The 20,739-nt window shown below is 45.1% G+C and overlaps 1 protein-coding gene across 1 annotated transcript in view; it reads left to right on the top strand.

The window, feature by feature from the left end:
* Inpp5d (inositol polyphosphate-5-phosphatase D) overlaps positions 1–20,739 on the top strand; it is a 107,738-nt gene that overhangs the window by 55,099 nt on the left and 31,900 nt on the right. The window contains exons 6-9 of the mRNA XM_052192474.1: positions 5,807–5,894; positions 11,838–11,918; positions 12,029–12,100; positions 13,480–13,603. Coding sequence (XP_052048434.1) covers positions 5,807–5,894; positions 11,838–11,918; positions 12,029–12,100; positions 13,480–13,603 — 365 coding nt within the window. The remainder of the gene's footprint in view (positions 1–5,806; positions 5,895–11,837; positions 11,919–12,028; positions 12,101–13,479; positions 13,604–20,739) is intronic.

Below are 20,739 nucleotides of genomic sequence, written 5' to 3'. Positions count from 1 at the left end.
CTCACTCTGCAGACCAGGCTGGCCTTGAACTCAGAAATATTCCTGCCTCTGCCTCCCAAGTGCTGGGATTGAAGGCGTGTGACACCACTGCCCGGCATTTTGTTTCTTGGTTATTTGTTTTTTAACTCAAGTTAATTAGAGGCAGTTTCTCTGTTTAAAAAAAAAAGTATTAAAAAAAGGTGTTGGTACCTGGTCCAGATAGATATAGATAGATAGATAGACAGATAGATAGACAGATAGATAGATAGATGGAGATATTATTATGTGTATGTGTACATGTGTTCATATAAGAAAGGGGGAACACTCATGTGCCATGATGTGTAGGGGGACACACATGTGCTATGGGGGAACACCATGGTGTGTAGGGGGTCACACATGTGCTATGGGGGAACACGTGCATGTTCTATGATGTATCAGAGAGACACACGTGTGCTGTGGTGTGTGTGGGATATATATGTACCACTGTGTGTAAATTGGTTGGGGGAGACATGTATGTGCTATGATATCTGTGTGTAGGACAGAGGATGAATAGACTCACACAGGAGCCTTCTTACCTGCTGAGCTGTCTCAGCAGTCTAAGCCCTTCAGTATAGGCACTCTTTCTCCTTGCTACAGCCCCCACATCCAGACAACACATAAAGGCCCTGGCAGGAAATAAATTAAAGTCACTTTGTGTGTGGGTGGTGACAGCGCAAGTCTTCCAGTGATGGCAATGTTTAAAGAAAGCCAACATCAATTCCCCAGTACTGAAGTTATTGAATGACTGACCAATGGATAAAACTTAGGATCTTTTAAAAATTCTTTTGATTGTTCATTTTGAATTACATTAATCTTAAAATAAACTATAAACATAAACACACTGTGGTTGGAGCTGGGTATAGTGACACAGCCTTTAATCCCAGAATTTGGGAGGTAGAGGCCAGCATATCTCTATGGCTTTGAGGCCAGCTTGGTCTATATAATGAGTTCCAGGACAGAGAGACCTTGTCTTACAAACAAAGAAAACCCCATAACTATACTTTTATTGTACAATCTGACCTACAATGTAAAGAATTGGAAAGAGTGTGTAAGGTTATACCGGAAAGCAACTGAAAGCCATCTGGAGTAACGAAGCAAACCCCTCACAAATGCGAGAAACACTTCGCATGGCAAGGGCTTGTAGCCAGCCTGTGCTAATTCATGAGCACTTCCTAAAGTTTCCAGTTCTCTGGTGCTCTACCATCTTAGCTTGGTTAATATTCAGGAAAGAGTCTTCTCCCCAGTAATCTAATTCACCATTCTATTTAAAGGCTCTTAAAGGCACACGCGGTGCATTTGGTAAATACTTTCTTTGACAAATCGACCAATTGTCAGATTGGCCTGCTAGTCATTTGTTTCAATGAGATGTTTTTCTCAACGGATGCTCTTGTACACCCTGCTGGAAGCAGGGCTGTCGGTTTTTATAGGTCTCCATGGTATTTTTTTGTTGTTCTGTTGCTGCAAATCATTTATCACCAGGAGAAAATAGACACAAAGGGCCCTTTCTGTAAAAATATACATGCCTCATTCTGTGGCAGCTCATTAGAAGCTGTTGTTTCTGCCTGGACACAGGTCCTGATCTTTGCTGTGTCCTTGCTAAGAGTCATTCAGACCCTTCTAGGGCTCCCCACACCAATGAGTTCCCCAGCACCTGCCACACCTCATCACTATGGTGACAGAGCCTCTCTGACATGCCTGCTTCTCTGGCACATTACGGGCGGTGCTAAACGCTTCCATAGCTCTCTTCGCTGAATAATAAACTTCAAGTTGTTCAAGAGACCGGAATGTTCTTCACCTACTTGCACACTTTTCTTCACTGTTACAGATCAGGTGGTGACTAGGCATGTTGATGGAACAAACTGTTTTCCATTCTCCAGCCGTCCCTGCAGGTGCATTCCACATAAATCAAGTGTTAAAAGTGCTCTGATTAAATAGGTGTGTTCGTGAGTTCATCGGTTCACTTACCATCTAGCAAGCAACGACTGAGGGTCTCCTCTGCACCCTGTTCTGAGAACTAAGAGAAAGATGAATCATCGTACAGAAAACTGTAATTTAGTGACTGATTCAGCAAATGAAGGCATGGGGCTGGAGAAAGGGCTCAGCAGTTAAGAACATTTGCTGATCTTGCAGAGGACCTGGCTTGGGCTCCTAGCACCCACAGGGACGGTTCCAGGGGACCTGGTGTCCTCTTCTGACCTCCGTGGACACAAGTTTTACACTCATATACATAAAATAGAACCTTTAAAAGTATATTTAACCAGCACTCTGGGAGGCAGAGGCAGGCAGATTTCTGAGTTCGAGGCCAGCCTGGTCTACAGAGTGAGTTCCAGGATAGCCAAGGCTACACAGAGAAACCCTGTCTCGAAAAATTCAAATACATAAAAACAACAACAACAACAAAAAGTATATTTAAATAAAGGAATCATTTACATAGATAAATCAGACAGGCAAAAAATACATTTCTGCATTTTATTATTTTAATTTTTAAATTTATTTTCATTTGTGTGTATGTGTGTATGCCTCCTTATCTGTCTATGTACCATGCGCATGCATGAACCCACAGAGACCAGAAAAGGGCCACAGATTCTTTTTTTTTTTAAAGATTTATTTATTTATTTTATGTATGTGAGTACATTGCTGCTGTTTTTAGACACACCAGAAGAGGGCATTGGATCCCCATTAAAGATAGTTGTGAGACACCATGTGGTTGCTGGGAATTGAACTCAGGTCCTCTGGAAGAATAGTCAGTGCTCTTAACTGCTGAGCCATCTCTCCAGCCCAAACCACAGAATCCTTTTTTTTCCCCCTGAGATAGGGTTCCCCTGTGTAGCCCTGGTTGTTCTGGAACTCATGCTATAAACCAGGCTTGCCTCAAACACAGAAATCCACCTGCCTCTGCCTCTGCCTCTGCCTCTGCCTCTGCCTCTGCCTCTGCCTCTGCCTCTGCCTCTGCCTCTGCCTCTGCCTCTGCCTCTGCCTCTGCCTCCCAAGTGCTGGGATTAAAGGCATGCCCCACCACTGCCCGGCTGAGTCACAGAATCTTTAGAGCTGGTGTGATAGACTCTTGGGAGCTACTCACTCCACATGGGTATTCAGAGTTGAACTTGGTTCTCTGCAAGAACAACCAGCTCTTAACTGGTGATTCCTATCTCCTGCCACCTTTTCCTAGTGTGTGAAACTTGCTTTTGTTCCTTCTTTTTTGAGACAGGGTCTTAATACGTAGCTCATCCCAAATTGACCCCTCTCTCCTCTGGCCTTAGTTACCACAAAGCTTAGTTTATAAGCATGCACTGCTATACCCAGCTTTAAAAAACTCACTCATAACCCCAGCACTGCAATGAACAAAAGGGTGGATTGCTGGGGCTGACTGGCCACAAGCCTTGCTTCACGCCGGATGAAAACCCTGTCTCAATGGAATGAGGCACAGAGGATAGAGCCGAAACCTGATCTCTTCCTCTGGCCTCACACAGGCACAGGTGCATCTGTATACTCACAAGTGCATATAGCATGCACACACACACACACACACACACACAAACTTTTAATGAGCAAATAATTGCTCCCAAGTAAATACTGTTTATAACCATACTATTCAAGGAATTGCTAGAGAACGGATAACAGGAGAATAAAAAAAAATTAGAAATCACTTTATAATGGTGTCTAATCCATCAAGAACGAAAACAATGTAATAATACAAAAAGCAGTGCCTAGATTAAATAAAAAGCAGATCAATAAGTAAAGCTTATAGCGGCATATGAAAATGACAAAATTCCCAACAAAAAAAGTTGGTTGGTGAGAGAGATGGCGGTTTATTTAAAGTGAGGTGCAGAAGAAGTAAAGCACAGAAAAATACTTAAAGTCCTTAGAAGTTAATATAGACGCCTCTGCACACTCAGTCCTAGGGCGTGGCATTATTATAGACATTAAAAAGAGAGAACATTCACGGGTAGGTGCATGAACAGCATATAGAAAGCCTTGAGTTTCATACCGTTTAGACTACTTGTGTGGCCGTGCAAACCTGTAATCCTAGCACTTGGCAAATGCAGGCAAAGGGATCAAAAAAAAAAAAACTCAAGGTCACCTTCAGCTATGTAGCAAGTAAGAGGCTAGCCTTGGCTCCAGGAGGCCCTGGGGGAGGGGCAGAGGGAGACAGTTCAGAAGGCAGTCAAGTGGTGGCAGCAAGATCAGTAAGGGCAGCCTGGCCACCAATGATGTCACCAGGCATGTTAATGTTGAAATAAAGACACAGTCATGCTTCCCCCAGCTTTATAATTAGAAATAAGAAAGGAAAGGCTATACGAGCAACTCTGTTCAGAGCACTGTCTAATAGTAAAGATCTCAAACTAACCCAAACTTCTAGCTTCTAGACATTGATTTGGGAATATCTCTCAGCAACTTATTTTGAAAACTTTACAATGTTAAATATGTAAAAACATGGACAGGTTTGTTTTTGTTTTGTTTTGGGGATGGAGATATATATACACATACACATATATACATGTGTATTATTTTTAAAGATTTATTTATTTAGTATATGTAAAAACACTGTAGCTGTCTCCAGACACTTTTTCTTCTCGACCCAGCCCTGCTCACTCGCCCACTGTAGCTGTCTTCGGACACCCCAGAAGAGGGCATCAGATGTCCTTATGGATGGTTGTGAGCCATCATGCAGTTGCTGGGATTTGAACTCATGACCTTCAGAAGAGCAGTTGATGCTCTTAACAGATGAGCCAGCTCTCCAGCCTGGCTTGACACGCTTTAGCTACCAGGAGATCTGAATCTGAACACAGGGAGCCCCGCTCAGTACCCCAAAGTTGAATTATTGTTTGTTTTATTTTATCTTCCCCCCACCCCCCAGACAGGGTTTCTCTGTGTAGTCCTGGCCGTCCTGGAACTCAGAGATCCACCCGCCTCTGCCTCCCGAGTGCTGGGATTTAAAGGCATCCGCCATCACTTCCAGCTTCCTTTACCATTTTAAAAAAGGATTTCGTATGTGATCATTGTATTTAAATCATGCCCCACCCATACTCCCCCCCACTCCTCCCAAATACCCTCTACTCACTTAAATTCCTATCTTGTATTCCTTTTTATTGTTACATGCATGTACATATCAATATATAAATGTAATCTGCTAATGAGCAACGTTTAGGGTTACTCACACATTGCATGTTTTAAATGTGCTTTCTAGGATGCTGGGGAGATGGCTCAGTGGGCAAAGTTCTAGCTGTCCCAGCCTAAGGACCAGGGTTCAGATCCCCAATTACCATGTAAACCTCAAACCCCTACATGCATGTGCACACACATAAATCCACACCACACACACATAAATAAATAAATGAATAAATAAATAAATAAATAAATAAATAAATAAATAAATAAATGAAAAAAATCTTTGGCTCTCTAGGCCAAGTTATGGTGAATGTCCATTTGTATTGTGTGTGTGCGTGTGTGTGTGTGTGTGTGTGTGTGTGTGTGTGTGTGTAACTTGTACAAACACTAAAGGTTAAGAAGCATGTTCCTAAGTAATTTTATAGCAGTTTGTGTTTCTAGATTGGAAACAGATTCTACAGGCTACAGAGTGCTAAATAGATTATGCTCTGATACAGATTGAAAAGAGTCAGGGTGATTGATCTTTGATCTGACAGATCTTTGTCCGGGCATGTCCTTCAGGGAAAGGTTACAGGATTCGCCACTGGGGTGTGGCCTGTCTGCAGTTAGGACCTGTATTGTCTAGAGTGCGTCTAGTTCCCTCTAATTGTTGGACTTTACCTTGATCTTCCTCTCCCAGGGAAGTCATCAGGACCCTCCCATCCCTGGAGTCTCTGCAGAGGTTGTTTGACCAACAGCTCTCCCCAGGCCTTCGCCCAAGACCTCAGGTAAGGGGGGTTTGGATTTAGAAAGAGGCAATTGCTAAACCAGGGACTCTGAAGGCAGGCGGAAGCTTTGCCTCCTCATGATCTTTAGTCTAATGTAAACAGCGGGGTGGGGGTGAGGGTGGGGGTGGGGTGGGGGAAGGGAGTGGATGGTGAGGATAGACTCCATGCTGTTTTGTGAAGGCATTACCTGACCTTCACAGTCACACTACCTGAACCAGTTCCTGACTTCAGACAGTTTCACCCATCAGACAAATTGCCTGGTGTTGGAGGAGGAGGCGAGCAGGGCCTTTCTCATCATTTCTCCTCAGAAACTGAAAGGCAAGGAAAACATGAGGTTCTTCAGACACTTAACCCCAGGGACTGCAAGGTGGAGGCGCTCCTCTTCCACAGCTGCTCATGGCTGGGCAGGAGACAAGGGCCAAGTGAAGCAAAGATCTAGCTATTTTTTTTTTAGTGCCCTCAGTAAATTTAAAATCAAGTAAGGTCAGGGTCTTAGAGCCTTACATTATGGCTTTGTTAAAAGTGGGAACATGTAGGCAGGCGTGGTGGCTCACACCTTTAATCCCAGCCTGGGCAAGTGGATCTCTGTGAGTTCAAGGCCAGCCTGGTCTAAAAGCAAGTTCTAGGATATCCAGGACTACACAGAAAATCTCTCTCTCTCTCTCTCTCTCCCCCCCCAGAGCTGAGGACCAAACCCAGGGCCTTGCGCTTGCTAGGCAAGCGCTGTGCCACTGAGCTAAATCCCCAACCCCTTGTGTGCGTGTATGTTTTAACTCTGTTTCAAAAACAAAACAAAAAAACAACAACAAGAAACAACAAGAAAGTGAGACAATTAAATAGAATAGCATGGTCCAGGGGTCAGAAAGGTCAGAATTTCTAAGAACACCAACAGCGCCTGCTGTAAATGCTAGAAACAGCAAACCAAGTCCATAAAAGTTAGCCAAAAAAAAAAAAAAAAAAAAAAAATGCCGGGAGGTGGTGGTGCACGCCTTTAATGTCAGCACTTGGGAAGCAGAGGCAGGCAGATTTCTGAGTTCAAGGCCAGTCTGGTCTACAAAGTGAGTTCCAGGACAGCCAGGGCTACACAGAGAAACCCTGTCTCGAAAAACCAAAAAAAAAAAAAAGTTAGCCCTATTCTGTTGACTTAGCCTCCAAAGTGCTAGGATTATAGGCATGAGCCAGCACATCTGGTTTAAGCCTATTGTGTGTGGAAGGGTAGTGATGAGTGTGTGTGTGTGTGTTTGGTACTTGTATGTGAATATATGTATATACACATGTACATATACTTGCATGTGAAGGTCAGAGGCCAATGTCAGGCGCTTTCCTCCCCTCCCCCTTCCTGCTCTCACCTTATCCTTTTTATCACATTTTATTTATTTGTTTGTTTGTTTTTATTGTACTTGCTGTGCATGCATCCATCATAAGCATGTTGCATAGCACAGGTGTGACAGTAGACTTGCAGAAGTCGATTCTCTCCTTCTACTATATGTGTTGTGTTTTATAAAAAAGAAAAAGAAGCCAGGGATATGTTTGGTAGTGGCACAGTACGGTATAGGGGAAGAGGGTACCTCTGCAGCCATGCTGAGGAACCCCTTCCCCCTGAGGTACCAGTCACCTAGTATAAAATAGAGTTTATTTAGGGCATAGGGAGGGGTAGTAGAAACAGAGAAAGGAAGAGAGAGAGAAAGAGAGAGAGAGAGGAGGAGGAGGATTAGAGTCTGGCCATGAGCATGTGGAGTTGTGGGGGGGGGGAAGGGAGTGGGAAGAGGGTGAGAGAGAGCAAGAGAGTGAGGAGGGGGCAAGCAGCCCCTTTGATGGTGAGGCAGGCCTACATGGCTATTGCCAGGTAACTGTGGGGCACAGTCTAGAAGAGATGCTAACAATATGAGTCCCAGGACCAAACTCCAGTCTCCAGGCCTCGGCCATAACCTTTACCTAATGAGCCATCTTACTGGTCCTCTATTTTTTATTTTTTTGGTTTTTTGGATTTGTTTTTTTTTTGTTTTTTTGTTTTTTTGTTTTTTTTTTTGAGACAGGGTTTCCTTGTGTAGCCCTGGCTGTCCTGGAACTCACTCTGTAGACCAGGCTGGCCTTGAACTCAGAAATCTGCCTGCCTCTGCCTCCCAGAGTGCTGGGATTACAGGCATGCGCCACCACCGCTGGCTGGTCCTTTCCTTTTATCTTCTGAGGTAGCATTCCTCACTGACTCTGGAGCTCATCTAGATTCACCTTGACTGGCCAAACAATAAGTTTTAAGATTGAATCCTCATTCCATCCCAACTTGATTTCCACTCCCAGTGCTGGAGCTCGGATGCCCGCCACCAAGCCCAGTTTTTTTTCCTGGACACTGAAGCTCCAAACTCAGGCTCCCATGTTTGCGCGGCAGATACATTTTTCAATTAAGGTTTTTTTCCCATCCCCTTTACTCTAGCCTTTGAATGGGGGAAGGCTATAGATCCAGCTGCTCACAGACGGTAGGTAGGAAATAGACCATATACATGAGGAGAGATGTTCACCTGCCCCATGGATACCAGGAGATACTGTTCGACTCCTCTCTTGATTATCAGTTAGGAGAAATGCTTAGAGCCGCTGGTAATGTTGACTTTGGGAGGAACAGGGACAGTCATAGGCCCTCATTCCTCTGTTGGTGAGATATAAGAGAAGAATCAGAGAGGAAAAAAAAAGAAAGAAAATCTGACTGTACTCTTCAAGTCCTCCCCTGTGTGGGGAGCTGACTTAGGAACCACATGGGCACGAAGAGACATCGGCAAGGGTAGGTACTGATGCTGTGTCTCTGAAAACAAATGCAGGAAGTTGCTACATGGCCAAAGATGGCGAAATGTAGCACAATCAAGTAAGGCACAGGGTTCAGTCTGTGGTGCGGACGTGGTGGAATGAGCACCCAGCATTCCCACTCTCTGCGTGGAAACAGCATGGTGCAAAGCGATGTGAAGATAAGGGTCCAAGCCAGGGGTCTGTCAACCCACCACTGTGTGGCCAGTGGGACCAGGGGAACACCAAGGAGCTTGAGCAAGCCGACAGTGGATTGTTTACATAAGTGAGTGTGTCACACAAATGTGAGGCACTGAGAAAGCCCCTGTGATGACAGCTTCTAAACCACCCTGAGGCAAAAGGAGCAGATAGGGGCTTAGAGTCTGGCGTGCTGGAGCTGGGTGGCCCTGCAGCTCTTGGGAGCATGAGGAAAGAAATTTCCTGAAAAGATAGGTTGTCTTCATAGCAGCCTCCACAATAGATGAGCTATATAAGGTAGTACCTGCTGCAATCCTGGTTCTTCAGAAGACTGAGGCAGGGGGATTACTTGAACCCAAGAGAAGTTCTAGGCCAATATGGACAACATAACAAGATTCTGATTTATAATAATAAAAAAAAAAAAGTAAAGGGGAAAACCAAACAGGTGAAGTGCCATGCTAGTGTCTTCCTGCTCCAAATGTCCTGTGCACGTGAGCTTTCTTAGTGCCGGATAAGGCAGAAGAGGAGAGGGCATACAGAGACCCTCATCACCACCACCTTTGATCTGACTAACAGAGCTGGTTATAATCTGTTTTACAAAAGGACAGCTTGTCAGAGCTGTTTCTATCTACAGTTGCTCTGAATAGCCATCTCAAAATATGCCAGAGAAGAATATTTTGAGGCGGCCTATTTTGGTCTCCCACAAAGATTTTTCACAGGGAAAATGTATTTGTGTTCTATTTATGCAACTAAAAATATTCATCAGCAGGGGAAGCTGGGTTCTTTGCTGTCTTTGAGAAGTGAAGGATGGGTTAATTTCTAAGAAAGGAAAGGCAACTGTAGGCAACACGAATGCTGCCAGACACCGGTGTTTAAGTAACTTGAATGGAAGAGCACACCCGACATCTTTGAAGTAGACCTGGTGAACTCCCAGGTCTCTGGAGTTAGGCTTGCAGTGGCCAGGGTAAATCCAACGGGCAGTATGACAACTGTTTGCAGCTGGAAGCAGAACAGAGCGGCAACCTCTACCAGGAGTAGAATTCAGGTCTCACTCCTAACCTCCCATAAAGCAGAGAATATTGATTTTTTTAATGTATCTCTTCTTTCTGTTTTTTGTTATTGTTCTTTTCTTAACTCACAGAGATCCTCCTGCCTCTGCCTTATCAGTGCTGGAATTAAAAGCATGAGCCACCACATGCAGCTAGCTCTCTTCGTTTGAAGAGAGAAAGACAGACAGAGTGTAATGTGTGCAGATGTCCATAGAACCCATAAGAGGGTGTTGGATCCCCAGGAGTTGGAGTTACAGGTAGTTGTAAGCTGTCTAGTGGGTGTTGTGAACTGAACTCAGGTCCTCCAGAAAACTGGAAAGTACTCTTAACCACTAAGTTATCTGTTAGCCCCCAACAATGTCTAGCTTGATAGGCTTTCAGATCTCATAGTCTAGGGAGCTGACCTGCTCCAAGGGGTAGAGGGAAAAAACTGGCGCCAGGCCTGAGTTAGAGTCTCATCTCCAGAGTTCCTCCTTCCCTTGTTCCTGCAGTAATTTCCTACCCTACACGAGGAGGAAAGAAGCAGAAATGCCCAGTAATGTCTGGCATCTTGAAAGGGCACTGACCCTCGCCACCATAGAGCCCTTTTCCTTGGGGAGTGCAGAGAAGTACTACTGGAGAGGTTCAAAAGAAATGCAATAGTCAAAATAGTCACTGACCAAGGAGATGGCATGTGCCCTGGGTCAGGCCTGCAAAACCATGCCCTGTAAGCATGAGCGAGGGCTGTGGTAAGGGGCTACTGTTCAAGTTAGTCATATACACGTCAAGTCTGTTCACCCCACATCCTTAGGCAGGGGCAGTTAGCTTGTTAGCTCCACCTCTCCAGCAGGGAAGCATGTCCCCATTAGGTGAATGCTGTAGAATCTAGCTTTGTTTTGACTTGTCTTCCTTCGTTGCTTGGGATTGTACTTGGGACCTCCACTAGTGAAGCTTATGCCTTATCCTTGCAACTATCTCTTCTATAAATATATTCTGGGAGTCAGGCCCAGCATACATGGATACCAGTCCTAGTCTGGTATAGCAATTTATTAGCTACTGTCTTTAGACAAGTAACTATAGGCTTCTGAGCCCCAGTGTCCACTAAACAGTCCTTTAAGTATCTTTATTAGCCAGACACCAGTGTTAAAATACATACAGTATGTTGGTTTCAATCCTTATGGAACCCACATTCTGTCAGGGGAATTTTATATCCAACTCACAAGTGATTCAGACCACAGCAGGGTGATTTGACAAAGACCATGAGGAGCTTGTCGGAGCTGCAGTAGTCAGGGAACAGCTCTTTGGGGGATCTGAGATCTAGATTGCCAAGTGCCCTTCACAGATGAAATCCAAGCCTCTGGATACTTCTCAGCAAGGATAGCTAGAGGAAGATCAGAAGTAAGGAGGAAAATGGCTCCGAGTAGAGCATCTAAGCTCACAGCACCTTCAGGAAAAGGCTATGGGGCATGTCTGTGCTTCTGCCTGCTGTGGGAAGAAACCAGCAAGGGTTTTAAGCCATGGGGATGGGTATATTTTGGAAGGCGAGCAAGAACGCCACCAGCTCAGGCTGGTAGGAGTGCGGGAAGGTGATGATCGAGGACGGACCCAGAGTTTTTAAGGTCTGTGTAGGTGGGGTGAGAAGCACTGTGGGTGAGGTGGAGTTAGAGAGAAGTGAAGATCTATTTTTTTTTTAATTTTTTTATTTTTTGGCCATGAGGAATTTGGGGTACATATATACATATACATATACATACATATACATATGATTCATACACACACACACACACACACCATAGTGTCCTTGTCTACAGAAGGGATGATAATGGTACTGGAAGGCAGAAGATGGAAAGAGAACCCACATGGGAAGTGTCCAGTGCCCACCCCAAAGCTCACCCCAAAGTTCACCCTCAGACAGACCTTGTTTGTTCTCACTTTCGTTACCCAGGTGCCCGGAGAGGCCAGTCCCATCACCATGGTGGCCAAACTCAGCCAACTGACAAGCCTGCTGTCGTCCATTGAAGATAAGGTACTCACAGGGTCCTATGGCACCTCTTGATTTCTCTGTAGTCCCCTCTTTGCGCCGAGTCCCAAGTTCTGCATTCCTCTGACTCTCTGACTCGTTCCTGCTGTCCACAGGTCAAGGCCTTGCTGCACGAGGGCTCTGAGTCTACCAACAGGCGTTCCCTTATTCCTCCGGTCACCTTTGAGGTGAGTGACTCTGGAGCACTTGAGCCTGAGCTGAAGATCTAACATTGGGGGCCATTGTGGTTCCTGTGAAGAGTGCTTTTGACTTGGGCTGTAGAAAGACAAGGAACCCAACAGCAGGGAATAGTAGTCAGGGAAGCCACATAGCTGGGATAGTTAAACATAATCTCTAGCAAAATGCATCAGTGAAGTACCCTTCGTGGGAGGCTGCAAAGAAAGAGTTTCCCATTGGTCCAAGATGGTATGAACCTCCTTAAAATGGGAAGGAGGAGTGACATCAAACCGAGGGTCAAAAGCTGCCTATAAAATAGTGTCTGGTAGAGGGATGGTGAGAGAAAACAATTCTTATGATTTCCTTAAAAATGACTGGCTGAGGTTGAGACCTGGAAAGGTGTTTTTTTGTTTTGTTTTGTTTGTTTTTTTTTTTCTTAATGGGCACCCATGATTCTAGTACTTCCAGCCCAACTTGGTCCTGACTTTATGTGACACCCCAAAGCCCTCTTCATTCCCGAAAGGAGTTTCACAAAAGACAGATTTCCATTTCTTCCTACCACCTTGGTTTTTAAATTTTACATCTATCTATCTATCTATCTATCTATCTATCTATCTATCTATCTATCTATCATGTGTGCTGAGAGAAAGGGAGGAAGAGAGAGAGAGAGAGAGAGAGAGAGAGAGAGAGAGAGAGAGAATATGAAGGAAGGGGAGCTTGCAAGACTGGGTTCTCTCCTACCATGTGGGTCCCAAAAGATTGTCTCCAGGTCATCAGGAGGCTTGGTGGCAGATTCCTCTCCCCACAAAACCATATTGCCTGATTTCTCTATTCCTGGTTTTAGAGGGCTTATTTGTTTGTTTTTATTTTTGTTTTTATGAGATAGGACCCCACATAGCCTCCTCTTGAATCCACCTAAAACTGCCACCACACTCAGCTTAGATTTTCATTTTCTGAACATGTCTACGCAGGAATCTTCTTCCTAATTATTACCAGTCGATGTTCAATTAGTGGTTGTAACAAGGCCCCAGAGTGTGAATCTATTGCTAAGATTCTTTCCAGAAGTAGATGACACATCAGATTAATAAGTGTTGTCAAGCTAATCAGTGAATGAACCATTTCCCAACAGTTCATCTGTTTCCTCCACCAAATCCGTTGGTGGAACAGCTGGGTTACACATGGGCAAGCTGGGCCCAGCCTCGGTGCCAGCAATTTTTCAAACATGCTATAGAATAGGGGTGTTCTCAGGCCAGGGTGAGAAAGGCCTGGAAATAGTAGACAGATAGCCTCACCCAGGACTTTGACCCAGGGTTCCCCAGCCATGTAGACAAATCGATCAGAGTTGGCATTACCAAAGCCAGCCACTGACTGCATGTCTTACACTCTGAAGGTGAAGTCAGAGTCCCTGGGCATTCCTCAGAAAATGCATCTCAAAGTGGACGTTGAGTCTGGGAAACTGATCATTAAGAAGTCCAAGGATGGTTCTGAGGACAAGTTCTACAGCCACAAAAAAAGTAAGCCACCCACTCCCCATCCCACCCCAACCCTGCAACACACACCCCATGTTCTGGTTCTGTGTGTGAGCTCTTACAAATGACCAGTGACTAGATGTCAACAGTGATTGTCTTAGTTACTTTTCTATTGCTATGACAAAACACCATGACCAAGACAACTTACAAAATAAAATGTTTGATGTGGGTAGTTCCAGAGGGTAGAGTCCATGTCCATCAGAATGGAGAGCATGCCAACAGGCAGGTAAGTGTGGCACTGGGTCAGTAGCTGAGAACCTACATCTCGATTCACATACATGACGCAGAGAGAGATAACTAGAAATGTTGTAAGCTTTTGAACCACAAAGCCCACTCCAGTGCCACATCTCTCCCCAAAAGGCCACACCTCCTAATCCTTCCTAAACAGTTCCAGCAGCTGGAAACCAAACATCCAAATATATGCGTCTATGGAAACCATTCTCATTCAAACCACCTTACTGTCAATAAATCCAGTCCTACCCCTTTTAGAGGGTAGTTCCTGTCCATGGAGGCCCTGTACTGATGGTGTTGCTAGCAGAGCTGATGGGTTGTCACCCTTAGTAAATCACTCACCCTGTGGAAATGAAGTATATGAAGTCTGCATCTACATGATCCAGATTCACACCCACGCTGTCACTTATCAGCTGGGGGACCTTGACCCAACTCTCTGAGCCTCGGTTTCCAGTTTTCAGGGATGAGAAAGATTAAGTGAACAACACAGGGCACAGGCCAACACTCAACTTCCTTTCGACTGGCTGTTCTCATGGATACCCTGAGCCACTGCAGCTCTGATGTTGTACTGTCCAGTATTTGTACACACAGTAGGAACGATCCCCATGACAGCTGGTGGAGAAGCTGCTGTGGGCAGAGCAGCATCCAGAGTGGCAAGCCACCCATATGGTCTCTGCCCACGCGCAATTTGTATTCTGGTGAATTGAGGGTGAAGAAAACTCAGCTAAATCTATCAATACAGTGGTTTCAGCTACTCGGAAGCTTTGAAGAAATCAGAACAGCATGATAGGTAGAGATCCTTTGGGAAGAGAGCATGGTTTAGGGGAACAGACAGAGGAGGCTAGCCCTTTTAAGCAATGAGCATGTAAGCTGAGATCCCAGGTTTCGAGGCTACTGGTTGGACAGGTGCCTGAGGGAAGAGTCTTCCAGAGAGTGCATAAGGTAGAGTGATATAGGATCTTAAAGAACAGAAGTAGGTGTGGGGGCAGGGTGGAATGGAACAGAAGGGCGATGGGAGCGTTGAATGACCTAGCCTCCCGTGCAAGACAAGTATCTCAGGAAGAGGACTTTGGAAAACCTCCCAAGCAAGAAGTTTCAGGCTAGACCTTGGTGCTGTTGAGTTATTGCTGCAGATAGTTCTGAGGGTAGCACTGGGTGAATGTTCATCTCCACATGGGGTTTGACAACCCTGATTCAGGTTCTACCTCCTGCCCGCAGCGTAACCTAGCCTCTCTGTACCTCCAGTCTCCATCTGTAAAATGGGGATGAAGACAATGGATGTCACGTGGAGATTGCATGAGAAGCCATGAACTCATGCTTATGAGAGCAACTTGCACATCTCCTCACTGCTCTGAGTTGAGTGAGAGAATGACTAGGCAGGGGCTCGAAAGGGGACCTGTTTGTTCTGCACCTCTTCTCCTGAGCCATGCTTGGGTACTGGCCCAGAGCCAGGGATAGGGTATATTCAGAGAAGGGTCAAGGTAGTACTGGGGAAGAAAAGGTCTCTTTTTTCCCCCTTGTATTTTGAGTTCTTGGCAGATTCCGGGACAGATTACCAAAAGAAAGGAGAATGGATTGCTCACATGTAAGTCTCATGTGACACGGAAGCCATCACAGGATGGATGGCTTAGGAGGGTGGCTAAGCAGAGTGTTGAAGCCAGGCTTGGGAATGGTGGGGAGCTAGAAAGTGACAGCACAGAGGGGCTGGGTGCTAAGTTTAGGACAGCAGGAGGAGCTTGGCCAGGCCTGTAAGCTCAGACTCCTCTTAGTCTTGTTTGTCCTTAACAATAGATGCCTTCCCTCCAGGTACAGAGCACATACTTGTCACATGAGGGTTTTATCTCCAGTTTAGAGGTAGACCAGAAAGTCCTTTCTTCCTCCCCATCCCTCCTGTCAAGGTGCTATATTTTGGGATACTGGGTCCCCAGCTCTATCAGTAAATAGCACAGGAGTTATTAGAAGTCAAGAACTGAGTTTCCACCAGGCGATGGTGGCACACGCCTTTAATTCCAGCACTTGGGAGGCAGAGTCAGGCAGATTTCTGAGTTCGAGGCCAGCCTGGTCTACAGAGTGAGTTTCAGGACAGCCAGGGCTACACAGAGAAACCCTGTCTCAAAAAACAACAACAACAACAAAAACAAAAACAAAACAAAAAAAAACCTAAGAACTGAGTTTCCAGCTCAGTCACTGTGACTTGGTTTGGTGCCCTTTCTGGTCCTTGGTTGCATGTTGCTACAAGGCTTAAAAGAATGAATATCAAAATACGTGGTGCCTGGCATGAAAAGAGTGTTTGGTGCAATTGGCCACTGTCGGAGACATTGCTGGTACAATTATCCTTCCCGTGTTTTTATGAGGACAGAATGGGGGTGGAGGGTAAAGAGAGGATGCAGGAAAGACAACCTCTGGACTCTGGAGCAGCAAGCTGCCCGGTAATTGCAGAGCTGAGCTTACACCATCAGTACAGGGCTGTGCCTTACTGTGTCTAGATGGGGCGTGATAGATGCTTTGAGCAGAAGGCTATTCCAGAAGCTGTTGGTTTAGAATAGTGCATGCCGCTTGTACAGGGCAAATAAGTCAAGAGATCCACTGCAGCAGGGCTACTGGTGACAGCGACCTAGAACAAACCAAACTCCCGAGAAGTTCTGAGAGCCAGGATTTGGTGCTAGCTGGGTGCTCTGGCTACTGTGACAGCCATGTGATGTACTGCCCATGCTACACAGATGTGCCCATTCCATAGTGTACCCATGCCTCAGAGCTTCGTGGTGTTTCTGTACAGCTTCCTCTGTCAATTTAAAAATGAATAAATAATAAAGGGACAATGTTGAGAGCAAGGGAGAGGGAGACAGAGAGACAGGCTTTCTTTCTGTGGGTTGATATTTTGTTTTATTTCGTTGGTAGTTTTGTTTTGAGACAGAGGCTCATGTTTCATAAGCTAGTGTTGAATTCGCTCTGTAGCTAAGGCTAATCTTGACACCTATTGATCCTCTTGACACCACCTGTATAATTACATTCCTTATATAATCTGTATCTCCTTGGTTTTAGGAAAGCAGGAAATACAAATAAACACCCATTAAATAAAATCATACGTTTGCCAGGTTGCCAGATAACCTTGTACTGTACCCTCCTGGATGCTTTTACAAGTAATAGTGCTGGGGAGGGGGGATCCGGGACAGGGGAAATCATTTGGAATGTAAACAAAGAATATAGAAAATAAAAATATTAAAAAAAAAAACTTAAAAAGCATTGTTCACACTGCCCCTAGCTCTGCGCTCATTTTATCTCCTTTAAGCATTTACGCATTTTAATACATTTACTTTACTAGGAAGCACTGCCTGGTAAGGTCAGATTATATTCGAAATGATATGCATCCATGTAACTAGAAAATGGAAGGGAGGAGAGGTCATTGTTCCTGAGAAGTCTCGATGACCCAGTGTAGGGGAATGCCAGGACAGAGAAGCAGGAGTGGGCGGGTTGGGGAGCAGGGGGAGGGGAGATTGGAGAGGGGGGTTTGGGAGGGGAAACCAGGAAAAAAAAAAACAAGTAATAGTTCTGGGCCATACGTGATGGTACCACCTTTTAATGCTAGCTAGCACTTGGAAGGCAGAACAGACTGGTTTCTGCAAGCTCAAAACCATTGTGATCTACATAGAGAGCCCTAGGCCAGCCAGTGCTGCATAGTAAGACCCTGTTATAAGAACAGAAAGGAAGGAGGGGAGGGAAGGAGGGAGGGAGAGAGGAAGGGAGGGAAGGAGGAAGGAAGGAAGGAAGGAAGGAAGGAAGGAAGGAAGGAAGGAAGGAAGGAAAAGGAGTAATAATAGTGCAAGTTGAACATTATTGTACGCGGCTGCAATCATAACACCAAGGGTGTTTGCACTTTCCTTTTATTAATTCACATGTGTGTGCATGCATACTTGCTTGTGTGTGTGCTCACCCATGCGATCACACATGCAGATGGCCAGAAGAGGCTCTGGATCCCCTAGAGCTGGAATTACAGTTGTAAGCTGCTCAACATTGGTGCTGGCAACCAAACTGCTTGCTACATATTCTCCTAACCGCTGAGCCTCTCCAGCCCACACTGAGTGAGGGTAGGTACACAATGTTCCATCTTGTATCACAGGAAAGGGCCAAAGCTGAGTATCTCAGACCCACAACCCAGAAATTTCACAATTCATCCCTATAGCTGCAAGTCTCAGCTGTCCCCTCTTCAGCTTACAAAAAAATGTAATGGTGGCTCCTTCACGAAGGCTAAATTTAATTGGAAGAGTCTCAAGATCTGGGGTCATGGTTCTCTTCATGTCTTTATTCTTATGGGCTTGTACCCATGAAGGAAGAGTGGGACCAGGCAAAAATGAATGAGAAGACAAAACACACAATGGGATGAGTTTATGTAGATAAAAAGAAATAAGAACAGGAGCCTAGCCGGGCAGTGGTGGCACATGCCTGTAATCCCAGCACTCTGGGAGGCAGAGGCAGGCAGATGTCTGAGTTCAAGGCCAGCCTGGTCTACAGAGTGAGTTCCAGGACAGCCAGGGCTACACAGAGAAACCCTGTCTCCAAAAAAAAAAACAAATTCAAAAATCAAAAAAAAAAAAAAAAAAGAAGAAGAAGAACAGGAGCCTATGAAACAAGCTGGAGAGACGGCCCGGTGGCTACGAGCACTGGGTGTTCTTTCAGGGGACCCAGGTTTGGTTCCAGCACAGACATGACAGCTCTCAGCCATCTGTAACCCCAGTTCTAGGGGATCATATGTTCTCCTCTGACCTCCGTGGGCTCTGCATGCATTTAGTGCACAGGTACATGCAGGCAAACACCTGTACAAATAAAATAAAAATTCGAATCAAAGCCAGAAATCCCTTTAATTTCAGCATGTAGGAGACAGAGGCAGGGGGATCTCTCTGAGTTTGAGGACAAGCTAGTCTGTATAGAGAATTCAAGGACAGTTAGGACTACGCAGATATGTATGTAATCTCAAGAAAAACAAAACAGAATTTGTAATTAAAAATATTTTTTTTTAAAAAATATATTTTTTCTTGGATTTGGTTTTTTCGAGACAGGGTTTCTCTGTATAGCCTTGGCTGTCCTGGAACTCACTCGGTAGACCAGGCTGGCCTCAAACTCAGGAATCCGTCCACCTCTGCCTACCAGAGTGCTGGGATTACAGGCCCGCGCCACCACTGCCCAGCAAAAAAATATTTTTAAATTAACAGAAAAGAGTAAAGAAAAGGGAAGAATAGCTCTGTATAAAGGCAGGGCATCGGGGATTCAAGCCAGCCATGGCTATATATGTTTCAAAAATCCCAAAAGAAATAAACAGGTTTTCAAAATAAAAGATTTAAAGGGCTGGAGATACATCTCTGTGGTCCAATGTTTATCTATCACATGTGGGCCCCTAGCACTGCCAAAGTAGAATAAAAACAACCAGAAAGTAAAAACTTGAGGGAAGCTTTTAGAAGGTGGCCTTGGTTTTGGTTTTGGTTTTGGTTTTGGTTTTTGAGGTGGAGTCCAATGCTAACCTCAGTTGGCGTGGAATTCATTATGCAGTTCAGGCTGGCTTCAGACTTGACCTGACGACAGGCTTCCTCACTCAGTCCTCCTGACAGGCTCCACCAGACATAGCAGGCTTTCCTAAATCAATGTACCAGCCCAGGGAGTTCATACCAGTAAGCATTAGTAAAAGGAAAGAGGAGAAAGAAAAGCTCATCAAAGAATCCAGAAAAACATCTCACTGAACGCACGCATGTCCCAAGTGCTCAGCACACAGAGAAGGCAGAAAGGCCAAGGTTCTTCCTGACTGAGGTAGAATCCAGAATGCATCAGGGATTCCCAGCTTCTGTGGGTACTCAGCATGGGACGCCATGTTAGCACTTAGAAGCTTTTCCACTAGAGTTATGTGGACACACTCAATGCCCCCACCTCTGTTAGTTGTGACAAGTCTACTGGGGACTCTCAGTAGAGACTTGGTGCTCAAAGTGGTTGGTTGCTTAGCTAATTAGTTTTGTAGTCACAGGAATGAAATCTAAGGACCTGTGCATGTCAGGTAAGTGGTAGCCCAAGCACCCATTCCTCATCCTCCTGCCTCCACCTCCCAAGTGCTGGTTATGGTGCCTGCCACTAGACCTAGCTCTATGGAAGGACTTCTTAATACAAAAACAAAACCTCCAATAACTCAGGAAATAAAGCAAAAATTGACAAATGGGATTTTATAAAATTAAAAAACTCTGACCAGCAAGGGAAACAGTTAGCAGAGTGACAAAGACAGAAGGAGAGAAAGTCTTCACCAGTCACACACAGACAGGGGACCAATGTCAGTGACAGCGGCACACCCGTGTTTATCAGAGCAACATTTGTTATAGTCAAGTTACAGAACTAACCTTAGTGTCCATCCGTGAAGGAAGATGATGTTCCTGTACATCATGGAATGAGTGTTACTCAGCCATGAAGAACAGCAAGATACTGTTTACCAAAAAAATGGATGGAACTAGAGATGAGGGAGGGAGGGAGGGAAAGAGGGAGGGAGAGAGGGAGGGAGGGAGGAGAGGGGAGGGACAGGAAAGGACAATTAGGGAAGAAAGGGACCAAGACAGAAAAGAGGTAGGGCAACAAAGAGTAACTGTGGACCGATCTAAGAGCAATGTGTGCTTGAATGAAGATTACAATGAATGGCTATGTTAATATATGCTCATTTGAAAGTCAAACATGTTTTAGAAAATAATTGTTGGAAAGCTGCTAGAGATGTTACCAGAATGAAGGTGTAAACAAAGAGAGAGGGAGACATAGAATGAGAGAGAGAAGGGTCCAAGGAGAAGGACAAAGGTGCTGAAGAAGGAAGGTTTCCATCTGGCCTCAAAGTCAGCAGACCTAGAGGCTGTGGGAAAGTGCTTACTCACAGG

The sequence above is a fragment of the Apodemus sylvaticus genome, chromosome 9, assembly GCF_947179515.1.
Source record: "Apodemus sylvaticus chromosome 9, mApoSyl1.1, whole genome shotgun sequence".
Lineage (NCBI taxonomy): Eukaryota > Metazoa > Chordata > Mammalia > Rodentia > Muridae > Apodemus > Apodemus sylvaticus.
The sequence above is the reverse complement of the archived record's forward strand: the minus strand, read 5'-3'. Positions and strand labels throughout refer to the sequence as shown.